Consider the following 27590-nt stretch of genomic DNA (forward strand, 5'->3'; position numbering starts at 1 on the left):
GACATACTTGGATTCTGTGGAATTGGTGCTCATTTAATTTTCTTTAAAATAAGATGAGTAGGAGAGGGAAATTGGTTTGCTGGGGTTAGAAATTGGTGGGCTAGAAACATTAAAGGTAAATTCTTGATTAAGCATAACATTTTAGTAATCAGTCTTCTATTTTTTCCTGCTAACTGTAGTGCTTGGGTATAGAAATTTTCGTTGAAATAATTTTTCATTTATTAATAACTTGTCAGGTTTGGCCACCTCTTCCAGCTGATATCTGCCTTTGTATTCTCCTGGTATGCCTGTTTCTTGTCCTATGCTATCTCTCAGGCGAGTCTGTGGCTTACAATCTCATCTGCCTCTCGGTCACAATCTCATCCTCCACTCCAAGGCCCAATAGCTCTTTAGAGATCCACCTTCCTTATGGCCTAGGGAGTTTGATTCAGAGGAGATGCTTTTGTCCCTTCTTTGCCTGGTCATCCTTCCTCATGTCATCTCTCCCCAGTTTCTTCCCTTTCTCTGATAACCCAACGGAAAGAATGACAAGTTTGGAGATTTTCCACCTGATACACAAACAAAAACAGAAGGTTTTTCCTTTTTACTAACATTGATAAACATTATTGGCTGATTTATTGAGATCTCATTACCTTTCTTTAGGGAGCAGATACCACTTGAATCATTTTTAAAAATCTGCTTTTTTTTTCCACCAGAGCTACTTCTCTGACCTCACATCTTTTCATTATATTGACCTCACATTTAGGAAATGTGAGGCGTCAGTGGGGGTGGTGACCCACAACTAAGAGGAAGTGGTTGATACCAAACACAGGCTGTTCTTTGAAGTTCTTTCAAATTAGAATGAAAGATTTAGGTGCTTTTTTTTTCTTCTCTTTTTATCACCTCCACACCTTAGCTGCAATTCTGGAACAAAAGGAAAAATTGCAGTCTTTAATTTAACCCTCTCCTCTCCCTTGCAGTGTCTTATGTTGTGGCCTGAAATATTAATATGCCTCTTTCCATAAGCCATTTACGTATACGGGAACTTGGAAAGATGATGATAGAGACATATTTACCAAGAGGGTGTATTCCAAACGTTACTGGTTGGCTGAAAAGATAATATTGCTGGGCATCTTATCTTAGAAAATGCTCCCAAATATTAGAGAGTCACAGTGAAAATGACCAGCCAACTTCTATGTGGAATGAAGTGGAGAGAGTCAGAATTTTGTCAAGCTATGCATTTCTCAATAGCAGAATATTATATAAATGATGGCTCCTTTATGGTTACCTTTAGTGTCTAGTGCCTTATTATTGTCCAAACAGAAACACAAATTATAGAGAACCCCAAAATATAAAAGTTTTCAACGTTGTAGACTTTGTGTTGTAAATATTAATGGTAATCGCTACCCCGTTGAAGTTTTTCTTTTTTTTCCTTTTTTCCTTTTTTTTGCTAAGTGAATCATTTTACCTCAAAAAAAATAAAAATAAATAAAAATATACATTTTTTCCCCATAGATATACCAGATATTTGTTATTTGGGGCATTTAGACAAACTCAGGTCATCTATTTCCAGCAAAATATATGAAGTGACTTTTTTCAATAGTGATATGGATAACACTAATTGTCCACCTTTTTGTTCTGACCATTCTTGTGGATAACTAACACGTATTTTAAAAGTTGGTACCTTCAACTTAAAATGGATTACAGACCTGAACGCAACACCTGAAACCATAAAACTTCTAGAAGAAAAAGGGGACAGGCTCCTTGACATCAGTCTTGGCAATGATTTTTTGGATTTGACACCAAAGCAAAGTCAACAAAAACAAAAATAACAAGTGGGACTATATCAAACTGAAAAGTTCCTGGATAACAAAGGAAACTATCAACAAAATGAAAAGGTAACCTATGGAATGGGAGGAAATATTTGCAAATCATATCTGACAAGAGTTAAAATCTGAAATATATGAATAACATATAATTCAATTAATTATATTCAATTAAATAACATATAGGTAAAAAGTGCATGAGAAACTGCAAATACATTTTTCCAAAGAAGATATACCTGTACATTGAAAAGGTGCCCATCATCACTTATCATTAGAAAAATGCAAATCAAAACTACAATGAAATATCACCCATATTTGTTAGAATGGCTGTCATCAAAATAACAAAAGATAAGTGTTGGTGAAGATGCCGAGAAAAGAGAACCTTTGTGCACTGTTGGTTGGGATGTAAATTAGTAGAGTCACTATGGAAAACAGTTTGGAGGTTCCTCAAAAATTTAACAACATGATCCATATGCTCCAGGAATCCCACTTCCTGGGTGTATATCCAAAAGAAATGAAATCAGTATCTCAAAGAGATATCTGCACTCCCATGTTCACTGCAGCATTATTCACAGTAGCCAAGCTATAGATGCATGGTATACATACACAGTGGAATATTATTCAACCCTGACCAAGAACTAAATTCTTCAATTTACCACAAGATGAATTGACCTTGAGGTCATTATGCTAAGAGAATTACGCTAGAGAGAAAAAGACAAATATCACGTGTATCACTTATATATGCATATAGAATAAAAAAAAAAGTCAAGCTCATAGAAACAGAGTAGAAAAGTGGTTGCCAGGGCCTGGGGGAGTGGTTGGGGAAATAGGAAAAGGTAGGTAAAAGGGTGCAAACTTTCAGCTAGAAGATAAATGAGGTCTGAGGGTCTAATGTAAAATATGGTCACTAGAGTTGATAACACAGTGTTGTATAATTGAAATTCACTAAAAGAGTAGAACTTAAATATTCTCACACACAAAAAAGGTAAATATGTGAGGTTATATATTGTTAATCATCTCGATGGGGAATTCTTTCACAATGTCTACGTATATTAAATCACCACAATGCACACTTTCAACATCTTAGATTTTATTCGTCAATTATACCTCAATTCAGTTGAAATTTAAAAAAAAGACAAGAAGGAAAAGAAACTGAATATGTGGCTAGTGTTTCTGTATAGGAGTCTCTTTCAGGCATTTGTTGGGAAATGTATATATTTTTACAAACGCTGAATTCTGAGAAAAATCAGGTATGAAAAAAAATGGGGAAAAGCATTATAATTCTGCAAGAATTAAATCTTAGCAGTCAAGTTCAAATCAAGAGCTGGGAATGCAGATGTGCCAGGTTAAGACTTGGAGGTTAATGACGACATGTCCCAGAACTAGGACAGGACCAAGTGAAGTACATGATCAGGCAATCATGCTGCTAGCTGGTGAATGTCTGTGGTCCTATCTGCTGCTGTCATTCTAAATCAATCAATAAACAAATAGGTAAATACACACGAATCAGTTTATATGTAAATAAATAAATAAAAAATAAAAAGCTGGTAGCCGATGTTGAGTATGCAGTCATCCGCAACAGAACAAATTTGAACTCCTTCATCTCTGAATTAAAATCAAAACTTTGGTCCCTTCTGTGAATTTTGCCCAAGAACTTTGAAAAATTTTAGCAGGCTCAAGATAGGCTTTCTTATGTTGGGGGACCCCACCACACATTACATTAAACATTAAAATTCACTTACCTTCCAAACTAGATATAATTGAGTTCACTGGAATTGGAGTAGGTAACATTTAAATTTAAAACGTATTTACTTTGGGTTTTTAATTTTGTTTTTCCCTTTTAGAGTGTATCTGTATGTGAGTGTGCACACACAACTGAATATGGAGCTATTCCCCCAAATGAAATACATATTTAACATCTCTCTAGGCTCTTAAATGGCTTGAAGCCTCTCGGCATTTTTCTAATGATACATTTCCCTGAATCACCTACCTAACAGAGTCCTATAAAATTCCTTTTGGTCCTGCCAGATTTTCTACTTTATTTCTATCTTTATTCACTTTGTTTACCCAGTTGTAACCGTAGTTGGCTTAGAGGGATTCTGATTAATTGCAAGAACATCAAGTGAGCATCTATTTACTCTGTCATCAGAGTCCAGTAAGAGGAAAGAATCCATAAGAGTAATTTGAACAGGGAAATTCTAACATAATAAATTATTAACTCGTACAAGGTAGTTAAATAATAAAACAGGGTAAATGAAGACTCAAAGCAATTCAGATGTAGCAAGTGCACAAGGCAACATAGACTTTTAGGGGTGAAGCATCATGAACAAGGAACAAAGTAAGGACTTGGAAAAGCTCCCTCCCCTGCAAGGCCCAGATTCAGACCTCATCGGAGAGAATATTGCTGCTACAGGAGCATACAGCTGGTGCTCATGAAGAAACACGTGAAGTCCTAGTACATAGGACTATCCTGCGGGCTGGCTGAAAACTCCCCTCATGCAGTCCTTTGAAGCTGTGCCAAAGAATGACAGTGTACCTGAACCAGGAGGATACGCAGAAAGAAAAGTCCCTTTCTCGTGCTATGACATGGGATATCCCTCCAGCACCCTCTACTGACAAAGCCTAGCATTGTGTGAGCTGTCAAAGGAGCAATGTTTACAGAGTCCTTCTCCTGTGTCACAAGAAAGGGGGGGAAGGGGCCTGGGTTTGGAGTTGAGAGGCAGTACGCTGATAATTGATACACCTAATAAGGTGTGAAATGGTGAGGATTTCCGGTAAAAGCCAGCAGATAGTTTGATTAGTCAACAGATACTGTTTGTTAATTTTGTCCAAACCTAAAGAAGCAAGATAAGGCTCGGGAAAATGAAAGTTGAATAGTGTAACACGTTTAATACAGACATACATAAACACACACACTTGCTCATATTGTAAACCTATTAGTGAAGATAGAGCTGAATTTAAAACCATGTATACATTTTGTGAAGAGAAATGATTTGGACTTCCTGATGATCAAATGGAGTTATTTTCAATGTTGATTTTTTTTTTTCCCCAAGAAAGCAAGATGAATAATGAGGGAAAGTTTGAACTTATGTTAGTGTAGATGACCAGGTCAAGGAACGAAACTTGGCTGTCGCACTTTTAGTAGAAAGATACTTATTGTAATGGGAGGGAAAAACCCACCCATATTATTACCACCCACGTAGAAAAATGGATATGAAGATGTCTAATTTGTGGCTTACCGAAGCAGTTAGTTAATGGGAAAAAAGTAAAGAATAAATTTAATTTCACTTTTAGTTTAGCAGATTAAGTCATTTCTATGCAGTCGCATACTGTATAGCAAGACCTAAACTCCTAAGTCTTCCTGTTCAGGTCAGTGATGTAGATTTGTAGTGATATTAGCCTGAGAGGTAAAAGCAGCACGGCAAAAAAAAAATTAAAAACAATTAAGAACCAAAAGAACACACACACACACACACACACACACACACACACACACACACTATCTCAAAATCATCAGGGTTATTGTCTAAAGTTGCAGATCTAAATTACAATTAAAGATTCTAATTACAGTATCTGTGATTTAGTTTAAAATATTTTGTTTCAACATTTAAAAAATTCATGAGTAAGAAGGTGATTAAGCTTTGAAATGTACTAGTAGCTGACAATTGACAAGTTTATAGTAGGCATGTACATTTTAGCAACAAATAACTCCTTTTTTTTTTCTTTTCTCCTCGGTTTCTGTATAGGATGTTTTCTCACGTATGAGTAGACATTTTCACTCTTTGTGCATATTCTTCAGGCATAAGTGGGATAGCCACCAATACAGCACCTAAACCTAGGCTAACAACTTCAGCCCAAAAGGTTATATCTTGCAGTTCTAAGTGTTAAGGTTAGAACTTGAACAATGGAGACTTTGAAGTCATCACAAGATGTCTGATCTAGAGTTTACCCTTAGGCTTTTAAGAAGCAGGCAGTCAGGTAAATGGTGACCTTGGTTTATTGACCTTGGTTAATACTTTTCTATCATATGAAAACACTAAGTGTATTATCGCTTAGTTTCCTCAGAAGCTATTGGAAGATTATGTAGTTCAGCAGTTACCATCATATGGAAGTTTAGAGAGTTGTTATGTCTCCACATTTGGTTGCAAATTTACATTGGATTTAGCTGGGAAGCCTTATCAGAAGTTGTCATCTGTAAATGTAGCTAGATAAGAAAACCTGCTACAGATATGGGAAATACTGTATACCAAAAGTAAAGAACTAATGTTGACTCACTTGAAAGCTGGCATGCAGAAGTTGACTACTGGTAGACTACTGATATTTTGGAAGGATGGGAATTAGACTTGGGTAACAATCATTCATTCAGCCAATATTTTTCAGCACCATCCTCGAGATTTTAAAAATGTTCCTCAAAATGTGATTCATAGACACTTGCATTGGAATCACTGGGAGTTATTTATCATAACAATTATTTCCTGGGTTCCTTCTAAGATCTGTGGAATCGTGATTACTAGTTGTGGAGCTGACAGCCTGTATTTTAACAAATTAAGGTATTTGTACAGGATGAAAGCTTGGGAGATTGGGTGGATGATGGCACCACTCACTGGGAGATGGAACACAGGAAAAGTTCTGTTTGCTTTTGTTTTGGTGTTTGGTGGTCAAGCATTTATGTTTTGGACACACTGAGCTGGTGTCTCTGTGAGAAAATGAATTGGAGATGTCTAGGTAGCAGACATAGATCTGCAACTCAGGAGACGGGCTTAGAGTCCAGATGGTAGTGGACACCATGGGCATACAGAAAGTTGTGTTAGGAAAAAGGTAAGCGTGAAACGGTCATCATACTTTCGCAGAAACTTTAGAACACAAGAGGATTGCATAAGAAACTGGGAAGGAGCCACTATGGATGTCTGTTGAAATACAGGGGGATTTCTTTCTCTGAGCTAGACTGTGGTTTGATCCTTAACCACAAAATTCAGAGAACACCACTGCCTTTTATTTATCAGAGTCAATGATGTGCAATAGTTAGGTATCTGTATTACTGCCAGCCCTCAGTCACGGTAAGATTCTGTATACCGAAGGGGGCATGGTTCATTTGGTAAGGGGATGGACCCACAGGTAACCACAGTAAAACCTCACCTAAAGAATGGGGTAACAATTCCAGAAAAGAGGGCGCATAAAGATAGTTCGACTCCATCCTTTACCATCTTGCAGGAAGAATAGTTGTGAGGGCTAAGTACATCCAGTCATAGTTCTCTTGGCTTCCTGGGAAAAACGACATTCCCTTCCACCCTCCCATTCTCGTGTATAAACTAAATAACAAACAGCTATGATTTCTTAACATAAAGTGATTTTTTAAAATAAAAATTGTAGAAGTTGCATACTCTTTCCTCAGGTTTCCAGGGTGGAATCTTTCTTTTTGGGAGAGCCACACAGAACTTGTATGCCTTGATTAAGAGTAATAGATATTATCCATTAGTGCTAGTCCCATTTTCCAGGAAATACCATTAAGTGTAAATTGTTGGCAGGCACAGAAGGTCTTAGATCCCATGATGAGGATTTTCCCACAAGATCTGGAATATATGGTTTTAATGCCAATGCAGGAAACTATTACAAACGTAGGGAGGGGACAACCGTGTCATATGTTATGGGAAAACCAAGAGAAGTATTCAAATGTGTCATTAGATTAAGAACAAAGAGATTTTGCTGATTGTGGTAAAAGCAACAGATTGCAGTGGATGGAGCATATGGGAGGTGAGGACAAGGAGAAAGAGTGAAGGCAGCATTTTGAAGCAGCATGGTTGAAAAGAGGAGCTGAGACAGAGGGCAGTAGCTGTAAAGCATTATAATTATCTGTGAGGCTATTATTTTTAAAGATTGCATTGAATTTCTCACTGTTCTCTGAACATGCCATTATCTTTAACAACTCTCTGGCCTTGCGGAGGTTTTTCCCTATTCTTGTTATGCATCCCTCCTCCTTTGCCAACTGGAGATCTTTCATTTATTCAAGGCCAAGTTCAAATTTCATCTTCTCTGATGTTTTCCTAGGCTCCTCCAAATAGACTCAGTGCTTCTGGTCCTTGTACTTCACCACATGCTGTTCACACATTTTTTATGACTTTGCACGTAGGATTATAAAATCTTTACATGTCTTTCTTTTTACTGCATCTGAGCTACTAGAAGGCATGAGTCGTATTTGCTTTTTTTCAACAGGATTTACTAAATACGTACTCAGTGTCTGTCACAGCGTCGGGAGCTAAAATACTGAAGTATAACCAGTACTGTCCTCAAGTTGTTGCCAGTGCACTGGTGGTGGTGGGGGGTGCAGCTGAGGGAAAAAAAAAATCATCAATTTTAAAACAGTGTGACCATGCTTTCATTGACGTATTTTTGGATTAATATGGTAGTATAGTGGATGTGGGTAGAGGATGTCTGTATCTGAGAAGATTTCTAGGAAATAAAACCACTAAGGAGGACAAGTAGGGATTGGCCAGCTTCATAATGGGAAGAGTATTTTAGCACAAATTGGAAGAGTGTGTTGAATTTAGTAAAATGTAAAAGTTCACGGTGACTGGAACCTACAGTGCTCTTAGGGATTTTGGAGGAGATGAGGCTAGAAAATAACTCAGAGCCAGGTAATAAAGGGACTTATAGCCAAGTCCACCCCCACGCAAAGAGCCATAAAAGTATCCCCAAATAAAATTAAAACATAGTAGACCTCTGTTACCAGAGAACTTACTATGCCATGGCGTATTTGGTATGTGTTGACATTCTTTAAAATATATCTATTATACAGAATAAAAGCCTACTATAATTAGTTTAATATAGTTACACAGACACACATACATACTTCACACTTGTGAATTTAAGAGTTAAGGTATTACATGCAGGTGACTGCTCTCAGATATTTGAGAGCTTTTCTACCTCAACTGACGCCTTTCTCCTTATGGACCATTGGAGTTGTTGCCCAGAATCCTTGTGTATTCATTCATGGGCTAATTATTTTTTATTTTCTGTGTTTCAGGCAGTTTATTAGATGCTGGTGGCACAGCACTGAAGGAGGTGGTTCTGGTCCTTGTTCTCAGTGTGGAGTGAAAGTTGGCCAAATGTAGGGGTTGGTAAGAAAGAGAGAGTGCAGCAGAGATCAATGAGATTGGGTGGTAAGATGGAGCATGACACAGCAGAGGCCCTAAAATATCAGTATTGCTCCAAGAGACAGCGTGTGGGGTGAAACGTGGATTGTTGAACATGAGGCTAGGGAGGTAAGGAAGGGAGAGACTATTCTGGGCCTTAGAGGCTGTGAGAAAGGATTTGGACATCATCCCAAGGGCTTTAGAAATTCTACTGATAAACTCAGCAACACTTCATTCTTTGGATCTCCTTTCCTGACATCATGGCAGCATCTCAGACACATCTTGTAGTTTTCCATTCACTTTCAAATATCAAAGAGTCCACGCCAGTCCAATTTAAACATTAATCTCTTATGCCATTTAAATCTTCTCTCCTTTCCTCAGCCATGTTCACAGCCAAAGGATGTAGGCAATTGGCCATGTTCTCCTCTTTCTCTCCTTTTTCTGGGTCTTCCAGAGTTGAGGCAAGGTGAAGGGAGATTATAAAAAGGAAGAAGATGTCTTTTCACTTAGCTTGTGCTATTGATAATTTTCTCTCACCAGTCAATGCCATTTATATTGCTGGAAGATAAATGCAGACTTTTTCATGGGCCACTCTTGTGATTTCCGCTCAGTGTACGCTTTATTACCCCAAACACCTAAAAACAGGTGGCTTATTCTTTAATGGACCTCTTGTGGCATCATACTCAGCCCTTGCACTTTACTTTGTGATGTTTTGCAGCTGGGTGTCCCTCCCTTGTCAGGTCACCCTTTTGTTGAGTATGGCGAATTGGGAGAAGGATACTTTCAAGGTGACTTAAGCCAGGTTACCTTCCTTGATGTCCAAACAGTTTCTAAGAACTTTATACATATGATCTCATTTCATCCTTACATAAGTTCTAAGAAGTAGATTCTATTATTATCATCATTTTATAGATAAGTCAACTGAAATAAAGAGAAAGTAAACCTGCTCAAGGTCAGATACCTTGGTCTACCTGACTTGAGAGTGCATGCTGTTAATATCTATATCGTGTTACTCTATTTATTGTTGTTGTTATCCTTCAGTCTTGTGTTTGAGTCACTTTTAAATGTGGAAAGACTTTGACAGAGATTCTAAATCTCCAATATCAGCCCTGCAACTAATTTCTCTCTTCACCTTCCATAATCCATGACTGACATCCATTGATTGGTCTGAAAAATAAGGGAATTTCACTCTGTTGTCTTGCCTCCAAAGATTGTTTTTATATATTGTATAAGTAAAAGAGCATGGAGTTAGGAAGCATACACTTGGGGTTCAAATTTTGGCTTCCTCCCTCTCTCTCCGTCTTTTTTTTTTTTTCTTTTTTTTGAATGTGGCTTCAGAAGTATTCCTTACCTGTGAAATGCCAATACTTTTATATATTTAATAAGGTTATTATGAATTTTAAATAATGTTATATCAAATTGAGTTTCAATTAACAAATTATAACTGGTAATCATTTTGAAAGCTTTGATTAGTTATATTTTAATAATCTACAATTAGAATATGAATCTTTAGTATAAGTTTCTAATTTGGTCATGAAACTCGCTTGGCCCCTATTTCCAAAGGGAAAGCCCAGGCAGCTTATCTACACCATGGTTGGGATATGCGATGTCTATGGTTTTCTGCAATCTCTGAATGAGCTTTTATGCATAAAAGAGTTTTCTGATCTTGTACTAATTATGATTATTGACACTCTGTTGATCTGTTCTTAAGGTTCTAATTTTTTGCAATGTTTGCAGTGCTAATAATGGCCTAATTTATGGTTCAACCCCTTTGAATACTAAATGAAAGTGTTGGAGTTCAACCATTCTTGTATATTCGAAGGTTGTTGTTTCTTTAATTGCTCCACACCTGCTTTATAAACCACATTTTCTTTCTATAGAAGAAACACATTGATTGTAATTTACTCAGAGGAGACTAGGCTTTATTAGCAAAGAGGGTATAATAAAATAAATTTGGTACTTTAAAATACATTCAGTAAATCAAAGTAAGTGAGAAATCACTCTAAGAGCAGGCCTGCCATTTGGTTGTTTTAGTGAGTAGATATAATTCATCAGAAATAGGCTACAAACATTTACTTATAATTAATGTAGCCAGACACTAAAAATATGCTGTCTTCACTAAATTAATGTGTCCTTGAAATCATGTTTACACAATGAACTGTGCAACAGAGAGTGATTTCCTTGTTTGCAATACATATTATGGAAATAACACTTAGGGGTAGTAAAAATTTTGGACTGGAAACTGTACCTTTGTCTTGGCTCTGCCCCTAACAAGCTTGGAAACAGGAAATTCACTGAATTTATTTATAATCCCAGGTATAAAAAAATGAAATTGGATTAAATTTCTGGTAAAGATTTTTTCAAATCTGGAAGTATTTGGATTCTTTAATTCTTCAGCTTTACCCAACAATAAGTCTCATGTCTCTTGATAGCTGCATACTATATCCTTACAAATTTTTTTTATTTGTTTTGTTCTAAGTTTTTTCCTTAGTTGTTTGTATATTCCCTGAGAGATTTTGCAGTTGACCTTGTTATTATTTATTTATTTTAGAATCTTAGTTCATGGGTCTAAGTCTTAAGTTTGTATGAAGAAGTTGCATTGTTTTGAACTTCTCAGGCAATTGTCTTATAATGCACAAAAATGTAATTTCTGTATCAGTATATACTCATGGCAAATTTGAAATGTATTTTAACGAATCTTTCAAGGATATTATTTTTAAATACTGAAAATGTACACTTTATATGAATTTAAGGCAACCATGTGTAAATAATTTATTTGCAAATCCTGTTATACTTAATGGATATCCAATAAATATTATTTGGTTGAAATGTCTCCTTATCCTGTCTTTTGAATTTAGAAAGCAAAACTAGTGGATCAACTTTACTTATTTATGTATTTATATATCTATATACTTTTGTACTAATATATTAAAATATTATAAGGTAAGCACTAAAGCAGAAATTGGAATGAGAGAAAGTTAAATTATTATTTCATGAATAATTATATTTATAATTAAAGATTTATCTTTGCTCCAACTTAAGCTTGCTATTCATGATAATATTTTAGCAATTATATCTTTAAATGTGCTTTATTATTTCTAAATATCTTTCTTAAATACTTTATAACATAACAGTAAGAGGTCTGATTCTAATTCACATTATTTTAATACTTGTTTTGATGACTGTTGTAGATGAGAAAGATTTATAAATACAAATTTAAAAAAGGTCATCTTTGGCTATTGGTTACTGAATCATCCCAAATGGATGTATATTTAAAAAACCCATCCACCAATTTTAGATGTTTGTCTTCATGTTCTAGATGTTTAGTTTTGTTTTTTTCCTGTGGTTTGTTTGTTTGTTTTTTTACTTACTGTTAGCAGCAATGACCTTATGTTATCATTAACCAGTAGTTCAAGGTACAGCATTTGCTTAAGAGGAAGCTCATTATTAAAAACAATGAGTGTAAACCCATATTTTAAATAATCTCATTGATCATTATAAATTTGGTTTTGCAGATTTTTTTTAGTTGATGAGTTCGTCATCCTTCATGTGGCTAATGAAGAGCTCATGTTAGGCATAGAAGTGATATCCCTTTTTCTTGTTGTCCACTTGTGTCTGTATAATTATTAGGGTTTTCTTCAACCCTTGGTGTAATTTAGCAGTAATCTTTTGGAGCCATTTGTCTGTTTTCGCTAGAGTGAGTTTAATCAAAACTAAATGTTGTAACTTGCAAATTCACCTAAGTACAAGTCACAGTACACCGAAAGCAAATGAAGGAGGCATCACTTGACCATCCCCCACTGAAGCTCCTTCTTTTGTTGTAAGATGCCTTACATACCTGACCATCATCTACTTACGGACATGGTGAGAATGCCAATATTATTCCATATGTTATCTATTAGCAAAGCTTCATGTATTTCTTATATTGAGATACGAATTCTATATAAAAATAAAGATTCTATATTTTCTTCCTACCCCCAAATGGATGTATATACCCCACTTTGTAAACCATTGTTCTGAGTTGATTATCCTGCTTCTGCTCACAGGCTTTCTCTTCATTGCGGTACCAGACAGTTGATTACAGTTATTTTTGCTAAGTGATAGCCAACCTGCCTCCCTGGGATTAGACTCATGAGACTTTCTTTGGAGTCACATGATGAAGTGAAGTTTTAGATGCTCTCAAGCTCTTTATTCATCACAGAAATATTTCAGTTTTCTCTCAGAGCTGGCTAGTGTAATAGATTGCAGTGACGGCCCCCATTTTTCACTTCTTTCTATATCCGCATCTTTTTCTGTTTAACTTTGTAACGCCCTCCCACTGAAAGTGGAGTGACCTTCTGTAATACTTGTTACTGAACTTAACCATGTAACTTGCTTTGACCAATGAAATGTTAAAACACATTACACAAGCAATGACTTGAAACGTGCTTGTGCACTGGGGTTTATTATTTTGTACTTCTGCCATTGTCATAAGATTGATAAGCCCACGATAGCCCAGTGGTCCCTGGAGGAGGATGAGAGACAGAGGACGGAGCAGAGCTGAATTGTCCCAGTGGCCCTGCATGTTGGCAGCCCAGATCAGCCAATGGCTACCTAGCCCACAGATGCATGAGCAAGAATAGCTGAGATCAACCGAGCCAAGGTGAGGTCTGCTGACCACTAGTCTCATGACTTCTGAGCTAATTATAAATGGTTGCTGTTTTCAGCTCCTGCGTTTTAGGTGGTTTTTACATGTTAGCAGCTAAATGATACTAGCTAGTCTCTAGATTTTACTAGTAAACCTCTGATTTCCCTTAATGACATTTACAAATTCAGGATTAGGGGAGAGTACTTTACTTTTTACCCTCTTGTACTCTCTGTTCAATCCTCAACTCTTGCATTCTAGCTTCTGGACTCTTCTTTCGACTAAGCTTTTAAGATATTTCAGCACTATTTGACACTGTTAGTCTCTTTATATATGCTTCTTAAATTTTCTTTTTTCTCCTTCTACTCCGTGTGTGTGTGTGTGTGTGTGTGTGTGTGTGTGTGTGTATGTGTATGTGTTCTTTTATGGCTCCTCTTTCTCAATTTTCTAGAGCTCTTTTATTGTTTATTTTCATCAGTTAATCATGAAACATGATTTTTTAAAAATCCTCATTATTTTAATTATCACTGCTAAAAGCAATATAGTCTGGGATATGTCCAATATATTAGTAATCGCATTAAATCTAAATGGACTGAATTACCATTAAAAGATGGTAATGTCTTAAGATATTTTCAATAAATTGGAAATAATTGGGATCTTCAGAGTATATTCTCTTATTACAAATGCAGTAAAATTAAACATCATTGAATACACACACACATATATAAAGATACTAACACATTTGGAAACATAAAACCACACTTCACACTATCTCTCACATAAAAAAGAAAAGTCATAATGTGAATTATAAAATGTCTTTGAACAATAATGAAAACACTATTAATTATAATTATTATATAGCTATAGTAATCATGACTTTAGAACTGATGCAGGGATTGACAAACAATAGAAAAGAAGAGAAATCTCAGAAACATCCATACCTATATGGACACTCGATACGTGAGAGAAATGCCATTGCAGATCTGTGGGGAAAGATGGCCAGTCAATAAATGTCACTAGAAAGTTGTTTTTCCCATTAGAAAAAAAATGTTGTATCTTTATCTCACATGATAGAAAATAATTCCAGGATCTAAATTTTAATGTACATCTTAAGAAGAAACATACAAGGATATATTTATGATATATCATATATCTTTATTATCTTTATTAGAATTCATATTGAGTGTGTATTTTAAAAAATTATATATAGATAATATAAAGAATATCTATAACTCAATTAAGAAAAAGTCAACCTAAAGGAAACTAAGTAAATGAAATAAACAGACAATCCATAAGAGAAAACTAGAGTATTTAATGAACATGAAAATGTGTTAAATTTCAATAGGTAACAGTGAATGGTAGTGCTATGAAACATTTCACACCAATCGTAATGGCTAAAATGAAATAGTACCAAATTGTAGAGAAACAAGAAAGCTTATACACTGCTAGTGGGGAAATAAATGTGCATACCTCTTAGGATTTCAATTTGACAATATCTTGTTATTTTTGAAGATGCACATACAATACATTCCAGTAATCCACTTACCAACTTATTCTAGGGCAGTGGTGGGCATACCAGCGCCCAAGGGCCAAATCCTGTCAGCTGTCTATTCTTGCGAACAAAATATTGTTGGAACATACCACTCTCACTCATTTATGTATTGCCTGTGGGGACTTTCACACAATAGCAGAGTTGAATAGTTGTGATACTGACCATATGGCCTGCAAAGCCTAAGGTATTTATTAACCGGCACCTTATGGAAAGAGTTTACTAACCTCTGGGCTAAACTAACTCTTACACCTTTGTATTAAAAGCATTATATAGGAATTTTTATAGCAGTATTGCTTACAATAGTAACAAATTAGAAATAGAAAACAATATATAAGAGTAAGGAGAAAAATGAGGATATGAAATATTCGTATAAGGTAATCCTATGTAGCAGTGAAAATTAATCAAAGCACTAGATGCATTGCCATGAATAAATCTCAACTATCTAACTGAAAAAAAGTGAGTGTCAGAAAAATATACACAGTATATTTTTGTACCATTTCTGTAAATGTTAAAAATGTGACACACAACACATATATTTGTATAGTAAATGTGTAAGTACATGTATGGGAATTATAAACACCAAATTCAAGAAAATCACTTCCTCAGAGAGTAGGGGAATGTGATTGTGGAGGGATAAACAGGAGAAGAAAGGCTGCAATAGTATTTGTGATGACATTTCTGCCAGTGATAGTTACAAGGGGTTTTTAATATTCTTATTACTCTTGAATATATGTCTGAAGACAAAGTAAAATAATATACAAATGAAAGCCAGGGTCCCTTTCTTGAAGATTTGCAAGCCAGTTGGGAGGCAGAGGAACAAATGTATAGTTGCAATATATAATCTTATAGTAATAGAATGTTTTACAAGTAAGAAAGATAGATGTATGACTATGTATTTTCCAGGTGTTTAAGGGACTGGAAATGTGGTTGTTGTGAGTAGAACTCATTTGAGAGGGTAGGGAACTTGTTTTATTTGAGAAATGGTAGAGAGTGAGGATTTTTAAAATTCCCTGGCACATAACATGAATGTACGTGGTAGGCATGGGAGAAAAGGGCCCAGATCATGCTGGATAGGTTGGCAGGGCACAACTTGGGAACCTGTGAATGCCCAAAAACAAATGGCATTCCTGAAAACCATTTTTAAAACGGATGGCCTGAAACGTACTGTTTGTAAACCTTACGTAGCTCCCAGGTAGGGCTGTGGGACATGATTGCCATAGCAATAGCATCTAAAACAAGTACAACATACCATAATTTACAGGAAGGGAAAAATTGAATTTGAAGTTTGATAAAAAAGTTGTAAAATACATTCAATTCTCCTGGAAAAGTAAATGTTATAGATACTCGCGTTTGGCTAGAATTTGAGGGAACCACAATTGGAAAGAAACTCTGGCCTAAAAACTTATATAAAGACTCATACCTTAATCTAGATTTTTTATTGTTGTTGCTGTTATTTGAATTCTTCTATATGGAATTAAACATGTAAAACAATGACTAAACCATGGAGACTGAGGGTGGGTTAGATTATAAAATTTTCTCCTACGGATTAGAAGCACAGCCCAGAACCACTGTTCATAAACGGTTCATATGCCAGTACCTATGGCTGATATTTATCATCTTCATCCATTCAATTTTTGAGGGATCACTGGGAATCATTTACTTTCATTTACTTGATTAATATTTGTACAAGTGAGTTGATATTTTCATAAGTATATGGCCTTTTTTATCTGCCCCTTTTTGCACACACAATTTTAGTTAAGTGAAATAGTCAATTACTGCAGTGTTTATTTTCAAACGTGTGATAACTGACTATATGCTCAAAGAGAATTTCTGAATTTCCAACCTCCAGTGTGTAGTTAAACATTTTAATTAGTTATCATGTGAGTGCACAAACACGCTGACATTTTAACATCCAATAGATTGTCAGCATTAGTCACGATTGTGAATTGTGTATCTCATCTAAAATGTATGCATTCTCTTCTGCTAAGACAAAGTGAAAAGACAGGAGGAATGGACAAGTAGGGGGGCAATGAGAAAGAGAGAGAGAGGGACAGGAGAGAAGAACAGAGAAAGAGATTGAGAGAGAGATTCAGCTAACAAATATTGGAGAATGATAATAAAAGAATTGATAACTAGATGGTCTGTATGAATATTTAAAAATATATTTTAACCTGAGGGAGTTTGAAAAATATTTGTATTTTAAGTATTCTAATAACTTTTCAAAATCTTCCTTTTACAACTAATTTCACAAAATAAACTTTATTAAAATCATCATCAACCTCCAGTACATTCTTGCTAACAATATGATATCTCACCTTTTTTTTTAGGATTTAAAATAATGAGATATTCTACAGTTTCTTTGGCAACAGGAGATGATGATTCATAAAGATCTGACAGTGTGTTTAATAGTTGTTTCTTTCTTTTTTTTTTCTACTGAGAAGGCTGCCTGCTCATTCTTTCTTGAGATAAATGACTTAAAACAGTCCACCCAAACACTACCCCAAGCATGCCCCCTCTCCAAATAGTTCTAGACCATAGAATACACTAAAGCAGTTTGAGACCTTGTTCAACTGAAAGAGACCAGATAAAGTCAATTTATTCTTTTCCTCTCGTAATAATATGTCGTTAATTGTGTTCATACAGAAACTTTATCCCATTGTAAGTGGCAGTATTTATTGATAAGAGAAAGGAATGATCTTTCTGATTCAAAATTTATTTCTCTCAATTATAGCTTCTCTCTTTTTAAACTATTCATATTATTGTTTTTGTTGGAGTTTTGTAATCCTTGTATGTAGAACATTTATTATTTTCAAAAGAATGCTACTTTATATTTCAGGAATATACAATAGATGTTTTCTTTCGACAAAAATGGAAAGATGAACGGTTAAAATTTAAAGGTCCTATGAACATCCTTCGACTTAACAATTTAATGGCTAGCAAAATTTGGACTCCAGACACCTTCTTTCACAATGGGAAAAAATCAGTAGCTCATAATATGACAATGCCAAATAAGCTTCTTCGAATCCAGGATGATGGGACTCTGCTGTACACAATGAGGTATGATTTTAGGTTTGGTATGTTGCATTTAAATACTGGCAAATCCATGTATTAAAAAAAAACTGGTCAACCTACTTGTCAAGTATTAGCACAAGTTGAAGGTTTTCTTAAGAGATTATTGAAGTATCCATAATATGCATGGTAAATGCTTGCATATTTAAAAATAAACATAAAATAGTATTTATGAGTTTGATTCTCATCTTAATGTGTTAAAAATGTAAGACTTCCCTTAATTATTAAGAATTGATATTTTTGGCTATTTTGCACACTACATTTTAATTAAGTACAGTTTAATAGCATGACTTAAACTTTTCTTTATACCAGCTTGTAATTTTATTTTTAATATCTCATCAGATAGCCCATCAAACATTTAAATGATTTTAAGCAAGCTTTTGTTTAATATTGTGATCCACCTGATGAAATTAGTCTAAAGAAAAAACTATAAATTTTAAAAAGTCAGAGGAAGTTTTTAATTAATGAGGCTTATAAGCAGATTGATACCATAAGCATAAGTATTATATTGAACCATATGAAATTGCCTTTTTGTAAATTAAAAAAAAATTTACAAAAAAAATTTTTTTAAAACATCTAAAGGGATATATGACTGTTGACACTAACTACTATTCCATTTTTACTATTTCCATGAATCAATCTTTAAAAATAAGTTGCTTGTATTATGTGACAATGAAAATCATCACAAATCTAATAAAATGATGTATAATCTAAAATTAAAATGTTTAATAAAGGCTTTAAATTTAAATCATGGATAACTTTCATCAGCAGATGTGTATTTCAGGCATTTTATGTAATGTCATTTCATACAAAATATTAAGTGGTCGATTTCAATTGTGAACATTATTTACCAAGGGGCAATAATAGTCCTGATTTTTAAAGAAAAATTTCTTGAAGACTCATTGCTAAATGATCGTTGCCTAAAATGGAAGTGTTAGCTTCCATTTTTGCCTCTCTCTCTGAAACTTTCAATTCAGAGGCCATTCCTCTATGATTTTACACACTTTTATCATTTCTAAGGATTAAGACAGTGATTGAAAATTTGGGTCTTAAACAAAATATAGTCAGATAACACACTGAGTTTTGGAAATTATTGCATGGGGTTCTGCTTAAATACTCTCTTAGAAGTATGTAAGCTATAATTAGATTATAGCTTGTGTTGTCCACAATTATTTTGCTCATTATGAGAGATTCTTCTATAAGTTTGATTTAGTACGTGTTTTATTCACTTTATCTTTGTGTGAAATGGACTACTTGATGACTGCTTTCTTTGTAACAGATTTGCTATGATCACAATCTCTTTATTGTGATCATGTAGATACATAAAAATATTTAGTTAAAATTCATAACTTGTGTCCATAATTTAACCAACAGTTTAGTATCAACAAGCTATTTTCAGGAGATGAATCTATATATGTATCTATATATATATTTCTATATTTATATTCATATACCTACATATGATACTGATTCAGTTTAAATTTTTTTGAAGAGAGCTCATCTGAGCTAATATTGATTTCTCATATCAATTTTGCTATATGGTTGTTGAGATGATGGGAGAAAATGACAATTTTTTCATTATAGAGTTTTTTTTTTCTCTAATATTTTAAATACTAATAGAGGTTAATGAGAAAATAATTCTTCAGAAATGTGTATATGACTTCTTTACTTTTTAATAAACCATAGAGTATACAACAGGTAATTACATTTGTAAATAAATATTACTGTTATTTGAGCTCATGTTTTATATATGCTAATGCTTCCTGAAGGATCATCTAAATATGAAAGAACAAAAACATATTTAAATGGGAATTAGCCTATTCTGATGCTGTAATGAAGGTCCTACCTCATCATTAATTCTGTTGACAAAAGTAAGGAGTGATTTATCTTGACTTGCCAATTTACTTAAACAAAGAGTGGACTTTTGACTTTTAGGCTTACAGTTCAAGCTGAATGTCCAATGCACTTGGAGGATTTTCCAATGGATGCTCATTCATGTCCTCTGAAATTTGGCAGCTGTAAGTATGGGGATGTAGTTAACATGTGTCGGGTCAATAGTATCCAGGATAGTCAGCAGCATTGCTTCACTGTATAGTCTCTTCTCATATTATGGAATACTTACTACTTGCCCAATAAAATGCAGAAGTAAAAGACACACTGATTTCCCTCACAGAACTAATTGGCTAACCCTATTTTAGTTTCAAATATCATTACATTTTAATCATGGTGTTTAAATGATCATTCCTTTTATTGCTAATAAAAAACATCATGTGTTTTCATAAATGTGTAAAACTAGACCAGAAGATTCTTGAAGGTCAGGATTATGTAATTTACCTTATTTGCCAAATGCTAGCACATTAAAAAAATGTGAAATAAATGTTTCATTTTTGTCAACTCAGAATGACTTGTAAAGGACAGATTCTATGGTTTATTCAAGTAGCTATCAGCCTGTTGCAAATGGCAGTCACAGAAGCTGTATCTGTGCAATTATCTTTCTACTTTTTAACTAATGGAAGGTATTTTCTTTTTAATTTCCTAAAATAAATTTGAAGGACATGATGTAGCTGGATTGCTACATGCAGGCACCTTCTGCATACATAGAATATTCCCAAAATGGCTCTGTGCATTTTGCCACCTTTAGGTCACTGAGGTTATATCTTGTATGTCAAGCAGAAACATTCACTCTACCGGAATAAGTGAAAAGAGGGAAGGTCAAATCAATCCCGAGGCCCACAAGCCATTCAGGACAGGTTCAGGATAAATTCATGGACATTACTCAGCAGCTTCTTTCTTGTGTGAGCATGTCCCATTGCCTGACCTTTCCAGAAACCTTGCTCTTTCTGGCACTCCCATCTTTGTCCATTTTGAGCAGCTTTTGACTTTTCCTTCTCTTGAATAAAAATGTAGTTCTCTAACCTGATTAAAAACATTTCTGTCTGAGTAGCGTGCCTTCTCCCCACAGACTGTATTGAGTGAGAGAAAGGGAAGAATGATAGCTAATATGAATGCAAAACCCTCTAATTATTTTGATGACCATAGTTTTGTGGAATGAAAAGTTCAATCTTGCTTGTTCTGTTCATTCTTACAAAAAGGTGTCAGCTCTCAATTTTCTTGTAGCATCTCTCCTTTGTTTAACTACAAAGCTCTTTTTTATTGTCATGGAAACCACCACTTCAATACTGGCATTTCATCCAAAATTATTTAAGATAGTCAATCATGTTATACAACATAAATATGATGCTGAAAAAACTACAGCAGATGCATCAGGGAAAAACTCATTTGCATTGCATAAGCGATATTAAAGAAAACAATTTTAAAAAGCCTTCATACCACAGAAAGAATTTATTCATGATAATGATGCAAGAAGGAAAGGCATTTTTCAGTGGACAAGTTAGCGCTATTAAGACGCCAAATATAAACAAGGTGAAGTCTCAATACTGAAATAAATCCACGTGAAATTATTTTAAATAAGATTTAAAATTCTTAATAGTGTGTCTACAGAGTAGTGGAATATTGCATGCTTGAGAATATGGTTGTCTACAAATGATATGGGCAACAAACAAAAGTTTGTTGATAATCATTCTCTGTTTTTTTTATTTAGTTTTCTTCATGTTTATGTTTTGACGCATTGAACAAACAATTTATATATCCTTTTATTAATCCTTGCGAACAGTGGGTTCTTGATGTATAAGTTTCAAAAGCATGAGCATCATTATGGACCATCATGGACTAATAGACTAACAAGCTAACCCAAACCTTAAGATGTTGGCACAACAAATTTTTGGCAGAAGCAGCCATTTATTTCTGTCTTACTTAAAAAACTCCTCGTTTCCCCCCAAATTATGGAATTTCTGGAACATTATCATTGTCCTGAACTAAAAGAAGCATCTTTTCTCTAAGTTCATAATTTTGAACTTAATTTTGTTTCGTTTTATTCCTGTTGCCTCACATTTTTATATATTTCCTTGCTGTTTAACTTGATTTAAAACTTCCTGAATGGGAGTCTAGGCACATTCTGTGCAGCAACCCAGAATGAATGGAAAGTTGTCTTTTTGCATAAAAAATTAATAATTAAAGACATTTTGGGATTTTTTTTGGTTACCATGTGTGAAGAATCAGTCAGTATGTATTTAATGTTTAATGCAGAACAGTACTAAAAAATGGATCATTTGACAGAATTAAAATTATATAATGAAAGCCTGATTTGAAGATGGAATTTATAGTGAAATTTATTTAAAAAAAATAGGTTTCTCTTCTTTTATACTTCACTGAGATACATTGCAATGGCCTCCTGGTTTATATGTGTGTTAGTGTACCGGAGAGTACCTCTAAGCCTCCTTGCGTAGCTCTCTGCTATATCTGCCCTTTCCAGACCCCAAATCTAAAGAAATACATTCCTCTATAAATAATGAAATGGAATAATTGCTTCTTTTATAAAAAACATGGGAAGGATAATTTTCTTTAATATACCATTGAGCTCCTACCCAGATTTCCATTTTCTATAACAGTAAATGTCATAAAATATTATTACTTTATTTATTAATCTGGCAAGAATGATTTAAGAACTTTTTTGTGTTTGTCAGGCACTGTACCAGGTATTAAAAGTATAAACATAAATCAGAGTCCCTGCCCATCAGGGTCTCACTAGTTTCTTAAAATGTCATCACATTTGTAGGGTTTCATTTTATCTTATTTATATTTTAAGGTAACATCAGAATCAAAAATGGTGCTGTAATTACTTTAAAAAAATTATAGTTCATTAGGATTCATAACTATTTGAGTATTGTGAGGCCTTGTGATGTAAAGTGGTACATGTGATATGTCTTTAATTTGTCAAATTCTGTGCCATTTGAAATTTTATTGAAAAGAGGGCCATGATATGTATTCATAGGAAAACAAAACAAGCCACTTGATTTGCAAATAAATTGCTAGTTATCCACATTACTGATGTTAGTTATCTAATCTTAGAATCATCAATGACTAGCTAGTTGAAATTAATAAAAAATGGAAAGCTTAGAGTAACTAGAATTCATTCATATGCATACTATATGTCTAGTATGAATATATCTCTATTAAATATACATATGTGTATATATACATACATACATATTTTTAGAATCTTATTTCAAAAATTGTTTCACATAATATAATTTACTTGTGATTATAGGTGAATACATGTACAATTAAGTCAATGTTTCACTGATAGTAACATTTAGTTGAGACATTCAGAAAACCAGGCAATATTGTAGTATGCCACTAAAAGACCACACAGAGAATAAGACACAAATTCAAATTTATAAACATTCATTTTATTGTTACTGATGCTTAAATGGGAATTGATTTATGATCACAGATTTTGGATCAAGATAAGTACTAGGACCACCCCAGTACAAGGTTTAAACTAGAAAATTTACTGAAGGCAGGGAAATAAACTTCCCAGTTTCCTGGATATCTAGAGGAATAGATATTGCCAGAGATAGCTGTTCTTTTCTCTCCCTTAATGGAGAATTTGACCATGGTGCTGAGGTTTGCTCAAGGACCAGGCATAACTAATATTTCTAAACATTCACATGAGCAAAAGTATTTAGAAGTTCTTCACAAGGTCAGTAGTGTCGCAAGAGTTGCCTGTTTATTCTACTGTGTAGAGACTCAGCCTGCATCCCACATCAGGACATACAGGTGTAAAGGAAATGCCAGGACCAGAGGACAGCTAAGACAAAACATGCTGTCTGCCTTCTGGTCTAGAGGCATCTCAGTTCTGCTTCTTTGGCCAAGTAAAACAGGAAGTTAACCCAAGTCTGTATGAATACATGTACAATTAAGTCTTTTCCTACCAACCAATAATTCACCTGCGATGAAATGAAACTAGAGTCCAATGAGATCTGTATGCATTAATTTTAGAATGAAAATGTTTTTAAAAGTGTTCCTAACCTGAGGAAGCTATAGCATTCTCATTAACTTTACATGTTCTGCAATAATTAGTCTTCATTCTTCTAATGAAAAGCATTGAAAAGCATTGTGTCATGACAGCTAAGTCATTTAATTTTTAACTAAATTACTTTATGTCCAGAAACAATATTATTTTGGATTATGATTGTCATTTCATGAGTGATTGCTGTTCTAAACTATTCAACTGGGCTACGGGCATTCATAACCTGTTAACCACAGTATCTTCATCTACCACTGTGAGACTATAAGAGATGTTTTAACTTTCTCGAGGCCTAGTGATTTTTGCAAGGTCTAAAGAGAAATGTGCTCTTCACTTCTCAACGTGGTTGCAGTGAAGATACTCTTATGAGCACGATTGTCTCTTTTTGTCAACTTCATATTGAAGTTGTAAACTGCAGATACTTTTTACCCTAAAAAGTGTGATCTATAAACATCAACAGTTGATTGTTTTTAGTTAACAGTGATTCTATGCAATATACAACACTTGATGTTGTACTTTATTGATGGTTCTTACTAAAGTGATAATTTTTTTTTCCTGACTTCCTACAGATGCTTACACAACCTCAGAGGTCACTTATATTTGGACTTACAATGCATCTGATTCCGTACAAGTTGCTCCTGATGGCTCCAGGTTAAATCAATATGATCTGTTGGGCCAATCAATTGGGAAGGAGACAATTAAATCCAGTACAGGTTAGTAAAATGAGTCTAAAAATAAAAGATAGTTTCTAAGAAAATTCATAGGTTGAAGTCCCTAGAAATATATCAGTTTGCTTAAAACCTTTTGCTGTTTATGTACAAGAACTAGCAGCATGGACAGTGCTTGGAAGCTTTTTATAAATTCAAAATCTCAGGCTTGACCCCTTACTAAGTTAGGATCTGCAATTTAACAAGATTCCAAGGAGATTCCAAGGTGCATTAGAGTTTCAGAAACAGTACTCTAAAACATACCTCATACCCAGAAAGTGTGTCTCCTCTGACAATCCACTTTTCCTTCAGTGTTACAATTTCCCTAGTTTTCTAATTCTTTTCCCCCTATTTGGATAACATGATTACTCAACTCTTTGTTTTTAAGAGTGCCTTCGTCAGATTTTTAAATTTTATTTTATTGAATTTATTAGGTTGACGTTGGTTAAAATTATGTAGGTTTCAAGTGTACAATTCTATAATACATCATCTGTATATTGCATTGGTACATATTCAACTCCCAATTTATGGATAATTACTACTGGCTTGTGTGGGAAAGCTGATGCCCTTTCTAAGGGTTATCTTCATCTAAAAAATGTGGACTAATGAGCTTATATCTGACAGATGTAAACCCAGAGAGCAGAAAGGAAGGTAGCTCTGAGGATAGGATAAAACTGACTGCAGTGAATAAGAGCAGACATATAACACTGAAAAATTCAGAATTGGTTACAGGTTCAAAACTGGAAAATCTGGACCAGAAGATCGGTCTTGGAGATGTGGCCAAAGATCAACGCTTAAAGAGCCAGAGAGAACTGAACTTGAGGCTGGTACCAGTAGGGATGAGGGGCCTAAGTAGGTAAAAGAATCTATGGCTACAGAAGATTTATTAATCCTGCACCCCCATTGGTATATAAGTACAACCTAGGGAGAAAAACAAGTACCATGCTGTAGATGTGCAGTACAAGTTTCTTGGTAGTATTAAGATGCTCCTTTAAATACTCTTGCTATGCTAAGGAGACATTTAAAGGTTATATGCTTTTCATGTCATATATGTGATAAATTCTTTCCTTTTAAAAATCAGGGACTGTTCTTTCTATAATCCCTTTCATTTCCAAAATGTGCAAACTATTGACTATCACAGTTCCTTAAGCTTCTTAAATTTTTCTTCTAGGTGAATATACCGTAATGACAGCTCATTTCCACTTGAAAAGAAAAATTGGGTATTTTGTGATTCAGACATATCTGCCTTGCATCATGACTGTCATTCTCTCCCAAGTGTCATTCTGGCTTAACAGAGAATCTGTGCCTGCAAGAACTGTGTTTGGTGAGTGGATAACTACACACTTTGTTGTAGAGCACATTATGTTTCATAGGATACTTTTGAAAGCATTATCTTTCTTGATACATCAATTATTGTGGTGTGGGGGCCAGCGGATATTGGCTTCACCTTGTCGATGAGGAAACTGAGGCTCAGAGATGTAAAATACAGAGTCAGTACCACAATGTTAGTAAGGGATATAAATAGTACTCAAATCTTCTGGAAATACATTGTCCTCTTTTTGTTAAATCATTTTGCTTCTTAACATTTGTGTCCATGTTAGTATAAGTAAAATATTGTTAGAGATTTTAATTTAGAATATAACAGTACCATATTTCTAGGCTCTCTATGTTTATTTTGTTTTATTTTTTAGATAAACAAAGATGATCTTAGTAATTTAAGTTAGAGAGAGAATGGGAGGGGAGGATGGAGAGAAAGAGATACACCCATTCACTTCCATTACTGTGTTTAATAACAAATTTAATTTTTTTGATTTAAACCATTCAAGAGAACTTGGTTACTGCTCTTTGGATATATGAACCAGGAGAAGCACATTTTATAACAAGGTAGATTTCCTTTGTGCATTTTTTCCACTCAATCATTTAGAAAAGTTTTATTGAGAATCTACTATATCAGATATTGCACCAGGCCCTAGAGCTGCAAATTCATGTGGAATATAGTTCCTGCATTCAACTAGCTCAGTATAGTGGAGGACAACATAATAAGCAATAGTAATAATAATAATAATAATAATGGCAACACAAGATGAAGGCATTATAAATTAGGCATATACAAGTTGTTATAGAAACAGCAGCAAGGATCATCTTTAGGAGAACTGATTAAGTAGTTGCGTTAACAGTTGAGCTAAATCTTGAAGGATGAGTAGAAGATTCCCAGACAGATGAGATGGGGCAAGAATCTTAGCCAAAAATGATAGGTTGTGTAATGAAATGACATCAAAAGATGAAAGAACATAGTGTGTTCGGTGACAGTGAGCTGTTTCAATGTCAGTGGAAATACATACAGATTGAAGTTTAAGGCCCAGATAAGAAAGACCGTTTAGGCCATGTTAATACAACTTACCTTTATCTTACAGGCAGTAGCAAGCTACTATAGTTTTTTGAGGCCACAGACCTATATAAAGCTCTTAAAACATCCTTGGCATTTAATATGTGCTATATAACTGTTAGCTATTCTTATTATTAATCCAATCAGTTTAATTTTACACATTAGCAATGAATAATTCAAAAGGAAATTAAGAAAATAATTCAATTGACAACATCCAAAAGAGTAAAATGCCTAGAAATAAATTTAAACAAGTAGGTGAAAGACTTAATCACTGAAAACGATAAAACATGGTGGAAAGAAATTTAAAAAGACCTATTTGAATGGGAAAACATCCCAGGTTCCTGGATTTGAAGACAATGCTGTTAGAATGAGAATAATCCCCAAAGCA

The 27590-nt window shown here is 34.4% G+C and overlaps 1 protein-coding gene across 3 annotated transcripts in view; it reads left to right on the forward strand.

Annotated features, from left to right (window-relative positions):
• Window positions 1-27590, forward strand: part of GABRA2 (gamma-aminobutyric acid type A receptor subunit alpha2) — a 129107-nt gene that overhangs the window by 58888 nt on the left and 42629 nt on the right. For all 3 annotated transcript variants that reach the window (XM_033106785.1, XM_033106787.1, XM_033106786.1), the window contains 4 exons: window positions 17948-18168; window positions 20116-20198; window positions 24679-24822; window positions 25988-26140. In XM_033106785.1, the coding sequence (XP_032962676.1) occupies window positions 17948-18168; window positions 20116-20198; window positions 24679-24822; window positions 25988-26140 (601 nt within the window). The remainder of the gene's footprint in view (window positions 1-17947; window positions 18169-20115; window positions 20199-24678; window positions 24823-25987; window positions 26141-27590) is intronic.

The sequence above is a fragment of the Rhinolophus ferrumequinum genome, chromosome 5, assembly GCF_004115265.2.
Source record: "Rhinolophus ferrumequinum isolate MPI-CBG mRhiFer1 chromosome 5, mRhiFer1_v1.p, whole genome shotgun sequence".
NCBI lineage: Eukaryota > Metazoa > Chordata > Mammalia > Chiroptera > Rhinolophidae > Rhinolophus > Rhinolophus ferrumequinum.